Consider the following 10,749-nt stretch of genomic DNA (forward strand, 5'->3'; position numbering starts at 1 on the left):
ACACCCACAATGAAAGAATGGGTTGTAAAGATGACAGAATTAGCAGAAATGGCAAAACTGACCTGTTTGGTCAGGGATCAAACAGTAAGTAGTTTTATAAAGACTGGAAACCTTTTATGGACTTTTTGCTGAAAACAGAAAAAAGAGACATGGTGAGTTGTGGATTTGCTGATTGGAAAAGGGGTTGAATATGGGACAGAAGGAATCTCTGTAATGTAATTTGAATGGGGGAAGGGGAATAATAACTTTATCTGTATCTGCTGCAAAGAAGATCAGAATTATCTTCTTTAATTATCTTTTTCTTTTTCTTTCTTTAACTGTATTGCTTTCTTCACTTTTTCTTTTACCTTTTTTCTTTCTCTAACTTTTCTTTATATTTTTTCATGTTTATCTTTTATCTACACAAAATCTTCAATAAAAATTATACCAAAAAAAGGAAGCCATAAGAAAAGAATCTCCATGACTGCTGTATTTCAAGAACAAGCCATTTAGAAACAATATTCAAACTCTGCTGTTTTTCTTTCTCCTTCCCATCTAACGTAACAGGGTTACTCAAATCTTTTTTGAGTAAGAGGACCTTTTCCATCTGTCCCTTGTTTTTGCAATGGTCATATTCATAATTATACTGAATTTACTGATTGTGTTGAAAACTAACTCTCACATTCATTCAGAATGTTTCATAATTTTTCCCAAAGCTCATACTTGTTTTTTTTTTCTTCATTATCACTATTCACTGGTACATAACATGTAACTATCACTAACTTAGGAATTCCTACGTCCTTATACACCCACAATGACCATGATATTGATTCATACCTTCTGAAAAACACTATATCCTTTTTATTTACAATAAAACCTCCAGTTCCATGGATTTATTTCTCAACGCCATTACACAAGATCAACTCTCATTTCTCTTAGTTTCATTAATACCTAACATGTGTATTTCATTTTTATTTCATTTCTTAACTCATGCTGTTTATGATACATGCTTTTTACAAACCACTTCACAACTTCCACCATCCACCACTGCTTTGATCCACTGATTTTTTACATAATGCTTTTAATAAGATAAAGAATATACAAGGTTAACAGCCTTAAATATACTCATGCCACTGCAAATGGTAAGAACAGTACTGGTCAGTTTTGTCACATTTTGCTCACAATGTTACAAGAGCAACCAAAGCCCAGTTATACCCCAAGCATACCCACACTGTTACACGTGAAGAAGAATCTCTAATGTAGAGATTATCTTACAAGCCAAGATACTTGTCCATATTCCCTCAACTATGAGGTACATGCCACTGGAACACTCAGAATATATTCAGCACTATCTAATGAAAGACAATATAAAGCTCAGTGCATTTATAGAATATAAATCAATTTCCCATAGGTATGAACAATTAGCGTAACTTAGCAGTTCCCAAGCTTTAAAGCTAGCAGCAGGTTCTCAAAGCCCTGAAATTATTTCAAGGACAAAAGAATAATCCACTAAAGATCAGTGGCACCCAATGAAATACTTAATATTGTTTCAGAGGAAAGTTGTAATTATTTAATCAGCTTAAATCTATGGAATGGACAAACAGCAGGAATAACTTGTTTGGAGAGGGAAAAAGGATGCAAACAACAACAGCTTTATCTCTTATTTCAGTCACCTAATCCTATGAGGCAGTAGAAGCCTGAACCCAGTCTGGAAGTACTGAAGGTAAATAAGAGCAGCAGCAACAGCAACAATACCTTCAACAATTAATTTCACAAGATCAAGGTCACACATAAGCCAGGATATGACATATCTAAGGAAGCACCCAAAAGTGTTGCCACCAAACAGCCCCATCTGAAAAAAGCAGGTATTGTCACATTCGACCTACTTGCAAGTTACTGTAAGATTCTTCAATGGCATCTTATGGTTTCAGACATTTAATTGCCACAAAATGTGGCAATAAGAATATTAGTAAGAGTGAGTTATCTCATTTCTTCTCAGTCCTGTATCATCTACACTTGGCTAGAAATGGTAACTAGTTCAGAAAACTGGCCTCAGTCTCCAGAATTTAAACAGTTTAGGATCCAGTTATTTAGAACAGCTGTACCAGTATTAACCCACCCAAGCCATAAAAATCAATTTCAGATATCAGTCTCAGAACTAACAGAGTCAGACTCTTTTCAGCAATATCTCCATATCTGTAAAGTTCCTTCCTCCAACACAACAACAACAACCAACAACGATGATGATGATTTTGGAAATCAGCAAGAGAAGACCACCAACTTGAATGTAGCTTGGATTGATTACAAGAAGGCATTTGATTCCCTGCCACATGATTGGCTAATCAAGTGCCTAGAAATAACAGGAGTTAGTAGTCACATCAGAAGCTCTGTCCAAAGATCAATGGCACAATGGAAGACACAGTTGCTGGTCAATGGTGATAGATTGGGAGAGGTTAATATCAAGAGAGGAATCTTTCAAGGAGACTCACTATCACCACTACTGTTTGTCATTGCATTGATTCCTCAGTCAACAATACTGAACAAGTCAGGTCATGGCTATCAAACATCAAAAACATCTGCCAGGCTATCTCACCTCCTTTACATGGACGATCTGAAGCTGTATGGAAAAACACCATCTGAAATAGAACTGTTTCTCAACACTATCTGAATATACAGCCAAGGTATCACAATGGAGTTTGGATTGGACAAATGTGCCACCCTGACCATCAACAGGGGAAAAATAGTGAAAACTGAAGGAATCAAGATGCCCTATGGAAATAATATCAAGAGTCTGGATGGAGAAGATCACTACAAATACCTATACCTTCAAGCTGACAACATCAAGCACACAGAAGTCAAGAAGAAGGTTAGTAGTGAATACATCATGAGAGTAAAGAAGATCTTAAAGCCCAAACTCAGTGGAGGAAATACTATCAAGGAGATTAACACCTGGGCAATTCCAGTCATTAGATACACAGCTGGAATAGTGGACTGGACTCAAGCAGAACTAGAAGCCTTGGATAGGAAAACCAGAAAATAATGACAATGAATCATGCCCTTCATTCATGCAGCAACACTGACAGACTCTACTTACCAAAGAGCATAGGTAGGCATGGAATATTGCAAATACGCCAGACAGTTGAAAAAGAAAAAAGGGCATTGGAAGAATATTTGAAGGACAGCGAAGAAGATGCACTGTAGCTAGTACACCATGAAGGCTTATTGAATACTGAAGAGACAAAACTGGCCTATAAGAAAGACCAAATGAAGAACAGAAAAGAGACATGGCAAGGCAAAGTATTACATGGCCAGTACACAAAAAAATTATCAGACAAAGCAGATAACAAGACCTGGCAATGGCTAAAAGCAGGAGAGTTGAAAAAAGAGACAGAGGGGCTAATCCTGGTTGCACAAGACCAAGCCTTAAGACCAAATGCATACAAAGCCAGAATGGAGAAGACAGCCACAGACAGCAAATGCTGCCTCTGCAAAGAAGCTGAAGAAACAGTGGACCACCTAGTTCACTGCTGCAAGAAGATCACACAGACCGACTACAAACAACAGCATGACAAAGTAGCAACAATGGTGTATTGGAACATCTGCAAGAAATACCATTTGCCTGCAAGCAAAAACTGGTGGGGCCACAAAATAAAGTAATAGAAATTGAAGATGCTAAAGTGCTCTGGGTCTTTAGAATTCAAACAGACAAGCACCTGCCACACAACACCCCAGACTTAAAAACTGTTGATAAGAAAGACAAAAAAGTCTGGATAGTGGACACTGCAATATCTGGAGACAGCAGAATAGAAAAGAAGGAACTGAAGAAAATCACAAAATACAAAGACCTGCAAATAGAAGTAGAACAACCATGGCAAAAGAAAGCAAAGATAGTACCAATAGTAATAGGTGCCTTAGGTACAATCCCAAAACATCTGGAGCACCACTTGAACACCATCAGCATTGACAAAATCACCGTCAGTCAATTGCAAAAGGCAGCTTTACTTGGAACAGCTTATATCCTGCGATGATGCCTTTAACACCATCAAACAATAACATCTGCCTATCCCAGGTCCTTGGGAAAGACTCGATAAGTGGCAAAAATACCAAATCCAGTCTAAACATCTGGCTGACTGCGACCAACCACAATAATTTTATATGCTGCCCAACTCCTAGCGACTCTGGGAATCCACATCCATCCCCCCTCCCCACTTCCTTTTGGATGTTTTTAAGCAAATCTTGAAGACTCATTTATTTTGTTGATATTTCTCCTAACGTTTTTATACTGGACATTTGATATTTTACTAACACCTCCGGTTTTTTACTTTGCATAATGATTTATTGCACTGCTTTCATTGTAACTGGCAGTGTAAAAACATTGCCTTTAAAAGGCAGAGCAAATCATGAATGATTATGTCTCTAATGTCTGAGTTCATAGCCTTTCATACTTGAAATCTAAAGGAATTTTTATCACACTATATGTGTTAATCAGTTCAACAATGCAAGAACACCTCTATTAAATGTGGATTGGCCACTGTCAATAAATTAATACCATATTTACTTTCTTCTCTGACCTCGCTATCTACAATTCTTCTATACATCCAAGTGGGAATAGATAGACACACACACACAAATCACCAAAAATCTCCATGAGTCTGATGAAATGGATATACCCATGAAAGCTTAAACCATAATATATTCATTAGATTATAAGATGCAACAAAAAGTCTTCATTTTTGAAACTGCTGACTTGGTTGGTCACAAAGCAACACAATGAAGTTACTTACATTGGTTGAGTTCATACATCACACAGTGCTGTAATTTGGTTTGCTTTTGACTTAGCATTATTTATCTTTTATTTGTACTTATTTTAGTACATCTTGACCTTGAAACAAGAATACTTTGTATATGTAGATCACCAACCTATATATCTCTTTAGCTAGAGAAATCCTTACAAAAGGAGAATGCATTTAAATGTGGTCAATGTTACTACTAACCATCAACAGCCAGCAGAAAATAATGGCAAAATTTATTACTTTTGTCAAAATACTGTATTATAACACATTATTTTTTAAAATCAATTTTAGTAAAAGAGAATTTTACTAACCCAAGCTTGTTTAACTCATTCTAGTTTACCTACTTGAATTTTTATGAGATAGTCCTGGCCAAGACTCTCCAGGAGTTCTTTGATCCTTAGGTCTGATGGAGTGGGAACAGTAGACTTTAAAGATTCAATTATTTCATCAATAGATCGTGAAACAATTCCAGAAGGGAACTTTGAAATGGAAAGATTTGCTTGTGACTTGCAAAAAGAAAAAGATTTCAAAAGTGATTTTGAGGGGCCTACTCTACTTTCAGATAGAGTTTCTTCCAGACATTCTGAAACAGACTTCCTACTAGATGAGCCACTACTTTTTTTACTGTATGATCTTTCTATGCCACTGAGTATATTCGGTTCTGAGACTTCTTCAGAAATGTTCATAGATTTTTCAGTTGAACCAGAAATCACAGAACAGGTATCATCAATGTCTGCAGCGCTGGCCCTTGCTATGGGAGGAATTACATGCTGGGACAGTATTTTTTGTTCCAGTTGTTTAATAGTAGTAATGCTGTCTTTTGTCATAGAAAGGGGAGTTTTAAACAGTAATTTTGCACAAGGAAACTTTGGAGATTTTGGTTTCAGCGATTCTGGTTTTTTCAATATAGTCAGTTGTTTGGTAGTTCCTGCTAAAGAGGCTATTAATACTGGCATTTTTTCAGCTTCATCTCCTGGGCTCCCAGTTGTATGTTCTAGGATGGCTTTTCCAGAATGAAAGGTCTTTTTTTTATCATCAAGACTGTTCTGCTTCTTAGGAGATTTCTTTGGCTGATTTCCAGTATCTTCAGTCTGGATGGTTTCTTCTATTATATCAGAAGGAATCCTTACTTTTTTCTGGACTGTAGAAGTATCCCATTCAGGAGAAAGATGTTTGTTTCCAGAACGTAGAGAGGGAGACCTAGTTTTAGACTGTATCTGAGGTGACTGACCTGATGCTGTAACTTCCAGTAAAGCTTTGTTTACATTTCTACAGTCAGAAACTAGTTCTTGCTTAAACTTCAAAAATTCCCGCCTAGATTCTTTGCATATATTTTCACGCTCCTTAACTATGATCAGTTCTTCCAAATAACTTAATCCAAAATGTTCATGTTTTCTAGCCATTCTTAAAACCTGGGGGAAATAAACATAGAATTTTGCTAATAGAAAAATGAACAGGCATATCTAAACATGATGGAAAAGTTTAACTTAGTAAGTTAAGATACTTGTGATTATCTATTAGCTTCTCTACATGTTGTTTTTAAACATCTTTAGATAACACGTTAAGAGGAAAACCAAATAATCAGAAATATAATGACAATGGGGAGGGGATATTTGACACCAATTATGTCATTTAATTTTCCCCTTCCCAAATATTACATCTGGCATACATCTGTCAAGCAAACTATATAATTGGCTAATAGGTGTATAAAATACTTAATTCAATCCTATACATATATGCTTATTTGCAAGCCCACTCAGTTCAGAGGAATTTACTATCAACCTCACTTGACTAAAATAGTTGTCATTAGGTTATCAAAATCCTAAAGAAAATCAGTTAGTGAAAGCAGTTCTATAGTTCAGTCCTACACTTTTCTGCTCAGCAGGATGCCCAAGTTCCACAGATTTTATCCCAGGTACGCACATTTAGATCTGCAACTTTAGTAGCATCAGCTTTTCAATCTGAATAATAGTACACAACAATATTAAAAATAAGCAGTAATATCCCTCCGCCCCTCCCTTCCTATGAATATGTTTTGTTCCCCCAGAATGTGAGAGGGTACTTATCTCCGTATGAGCTCACTGCAGCTTTTACAAATACTTGTATCAAAAATAACATTTCTACTTTTTAAAATCTGCTGCCCAGTTAATGAGAAACAACTTTGTTTTACTCCATCTATCGCTCAAACCGTCCCTAATGTCTATTTATTCAGTGGTTAAACAATGCAGCTCTAAATCACACACTAATTCACCCCTCCGCCCAAAGCTGGTTTTTTTTTTTTTTCCTTTTCACAGACAGATAAACATCCAGGTATTCCTAAAAGGGAGAGGGCAGGAGGATTCATGATGGGGGGAGGGGTGCAAAATGTCCCCTGCGAGTCGACAGAGCTCCCTTCCTCCAGCATGGCCCTGGCTAGAGTGAGGAGGAGGAGGAGGAGGAGGAGGAAGCGCGTCGGTGCCCTCCGCCCCAGCCCGCTTCGTCTCTCAAGGCAAAGGCGCTCACCTCACCAGCAGAGGCGGCCGCTCGGCCTCAGCGCGATGGAGATGGAGACGCAGCCGGAGCGTTTTCTGCGGGGTTCGACCTGCTCTACCCACCTCGCGGTAGCCAACTGCGGCCGCTCGGGCTGGCCTTCCGCAGGGGAGGAGGGACGCGCGCGGTCACTTAGCAACGGACTCGGCCACGGGGTCTGGAGGAGGAGCGGGTTTGCCAGGCCGTAAATGTGGGGTATCCGCAGCAGGTGGCAGCACCTAGATGACCTTGCCCATCTCCGAAGTTAAGCAGAGTTGGACTCGGTTAATAGCTGGAGGGGAGACTGCTGGGAAATCTGAGGCTGTTGGATGGGATCATCATCATCATCATCATCCCCAAAGAAAGCAGTAGCAAACCACTTTTGTAACACTGGCAAGAAACTGCATGGGTGCAATTCACCCAGAGTCCAGCCCAACTTGTAGGCTTCTTTAACTTTAAATTGGCCATGATGAGATAAGTTGGCCATAGAGCCCCCTGGACTAGAACAAGGGATCGGCAGAGAGAAAATGCCTGCCTCCACTTGGGCTTTATGCACCTTGTGCTAGAAACTGGTGGAGAGAGTGGGGAAAGTGAATATAAACAAAGAATGTGGAAACTCCCTGGAACAGAGAGAAAGACATTATTACAGAGTGCCACAGAAGTGTACTGAGTAAGGAGAAAAGGATACTTGGTAGAATTATGAAATAAAAGAGTCTGTGGATGAAAAAAAATACAAGTAAGATAATGATCCCTGCAAAATATAAAAATGAAAGTTATTTTATCATGTGCATAGACAGAAAAAGACAGTTGCAAAGTCTAAGAGAACAAGGAATGGTTAAAATTAAAGAAGGCAGAAAAAATACACAGGAGTTCTGATGCAGAAAATACATCTTGGAAATGAATAAAAAGGCTAAAAGAATGAATAGAATATAAAGAATATAAAAGAATATAAATATAAATAATAAAGCTGATAAAATGATATGGGATGAGCCTGAACTGATAAAAGACTGGAACAAGAATTTAGAGTTTTGTATGAGTATGATAGAGATGTGACAAAGAGTATAATTGAAATAAATACTGTAAATGCTGGTATCCAAGAAAAAGTGATGAAAAGGAAGCTATAACTCATTGGAGAATGTCGAACAATAATAGCATACAAGAGTAGACAACACAGCTGGAGAAATATTTAAATATGGATGCACTTTGCTTATAAAGTGGCTGTCTGACTTGTGTAACGGGTATGTGAAGACTGCATCCATAGCTAAGATTGAAAAAATGCCATTATTGTTTCCCCATACAAAAGGGAAAGTAGCAAGAGTAAATACTACTTAATTTGTTAAGCATACCTGGAAAGGGGCTTGGGAGAATTATGATTGATAGATAGACAGTAAGGTGACAGTAAGCAAAATTTGGGAATTGTGGTATGGTACTAACCCAGGCAAAGCAGATCACTGAGAAATGTATATATGTGCAAAAGTTTATTATACATTTGTTGATTTAGAGAAAGTATCTGATAAAGTGAAAAGGCTTGAATTATAAAATGTTTTGCACAAATATGGAGTTGCATGTTGGTTTCTGAACTCTGTAAGAGCAGTATATGATGGAAGTGAAGTAGGTGTAAGAATAAATGGAATGCTTAATGAATGGTTCAGTACTGAGTAAGGAGTAAGGTAAGGTGAATATTGTTTGGTGAATATTTTCAGGTACAAATGTATGCAGAATACTTGTGTTGAAGGTGTCTTTGTTAGCATGTGATACTTTTGCAATGCTGTTATTGGCTGAAAACCAGAATGATTACTAGTGAATATTAAATAGATTGTATCATGCAACAAACATTATGAATCTGAACATTAAGGCTTCAAAGACCAAACCATTGGTTTTGACAGGGAAAATACAATGAATGATAAACAGGGGGAAAAGTAGAGCATGTAAATGAATTTGGTACTAAAAATGGGAAAATGGAAGAAGAAATGTTAAGTTGTGCAAAGCCTGGTAGTATATAGGTAGTATGTGGTAGCAAATGTCTGTATGTGGAAGAACTGTTTGTCAAAAGAAGTAAAAAGATATATATAAGAATGAGCTTCCACCCAGTTTGCTTTGTGAAAATAAGAACCAGGTATGTCAGAAGAAACATAAAAATAAGCTGAATTATGTAAAGATCTAAGACCTACAGAATTCTGTGAAGGAAGTGAAGTCCAATTAAAGTCTTAGATGCACTTAAGAGCAGAAATATTTTATTGTCCCTCCAGCACCATGATCATGTCAAAGAGGTGAAATAGAACAGATTGGAAATCATTATCATAGTCATCATTATCAGTAACATCATCATCAAGATACTAATGAGACATATTCAAAATAGCACAGAAAATTAAAATGAATTATAGAGAACATTTTGTCCCTAAGCATCCCAAAAAATATTTATCCAGCCCCATCAGACTTTTGTTGCTTTGATTTTGTTTTTGTATTTTTAAAAAAGCATCTAGTTTAAACCTAATTCACCACCACAGTGAAAACTAGACTCACCATGGAAGAGGAATGACAGAAGCAAGTCCAATAATGCAGAACTGAATGACTTTCTTCAGACCATATGTCATCTTAAAATCCTTTTCATGATTAGGCTCAGCCCTACCATGAGTCCAGGAACACTGATACGTATTTTTGATACTACTGTAAAGAAAATCAATCAATCAATTTGTCATTCCAAAAGGACACTACAGATTCATCTAATTCTTCTTAGATTTGCTGTAATCTTTGACTACTGTTTGTAATTTTGAAAGTCACAGGGCCTAACTTCTTGGAGAAGCAGAAACTAGGAAGTAGTAAAATTAAGAGTCAATTATGAAATCTGTTTGATTAAATGTCTATTCTGTCCCATCTGAAAGTAGAGTCATAAAAGTAGAAAGAACAATGGTTTTTCATTGGATTTAATATGTTTTTTCCTTGCATCTCCAGGAAACTTGAATATCAGAGACCAACAAGTAGAACCATGTTTCCAAACAGTGACCAGACTTGGAATTTGAAAATTCTACAGAATAAGAGGGATCACTTAAAAGTGGGGAGAGAGGGAGGAAGTGTGCATTTCCATGTTGTCACTGCAGGTACTCAAAATGTAAATAAAAAGTGACCCCAATTCACATAAAAGTTGATGCCTTAAGTACACCAGCTCAGTATTCTACACAGCTTAGAAAGTATTATAATTACCTGGAGAACTTTCTTAAGACAGCTGCATAAGATGCTGCATTTCTAAATATGGATATTTGTATTCTTAATTCAAATTGAAATCACTTATTCTGCCATCAGGTACTGCCCTCTACAGTTCAATTGTTTACTTGGTACTTATTTTCAATTTCCTGCAAAGGTACATCTTTATTAAGGCTAGTTGTGTGCTGCAAAACCTTATAAATTCTCCTCCTCCTCCTCCATAAGTACTTCTAGCTGCTTTCTGGCCTACCCATGGGAGTCACTGGAG

The 10,749-nt window shown here is 37.3% G+C and overlaps 1 protein-coding gene across 1 annotated transcript in view; it reads right to left on the reverse strand.

Moving 5' to 3' along the window:
• TTC6 (tetratricopeptide repeat domain 6) overlaps nt 1–6,175 on the reverse strand; it is a 97,019-nt gene extending 90,844 nt beyond the window's left edge. The window contains exon 1 of the mRNA XM_088146734.1: nt 5,117–6,175. Within this exon, the coding sequence (XP_088002860.1) occupies nt 5,117–6,175 (1,059 nt within the window). The remainder of the gene's footprint in view (nt 1–5,116) is intronic.
• Between the last annotated feature and the right edge of the window lie 4,574 nt (nt 6,176–10,749).

Source organism: Python bivittatus, unplaced genomic scaffold, assembly GCF_059951505.1.
Source record: "Python bivittatus isolate LINGU-HERP-01145 unplaced genomic scaffold, Pbiv_v1 ctg000480_np1212, whole genome shotgun sequence".
In the NCBI taxonomy this organism is placed as follows: domain Eukaryota; kingdom Metazoa; phylum Chordata; class Lepidosauria; order Squamata; family Pythonidae; genus Python; species Python bivittatus.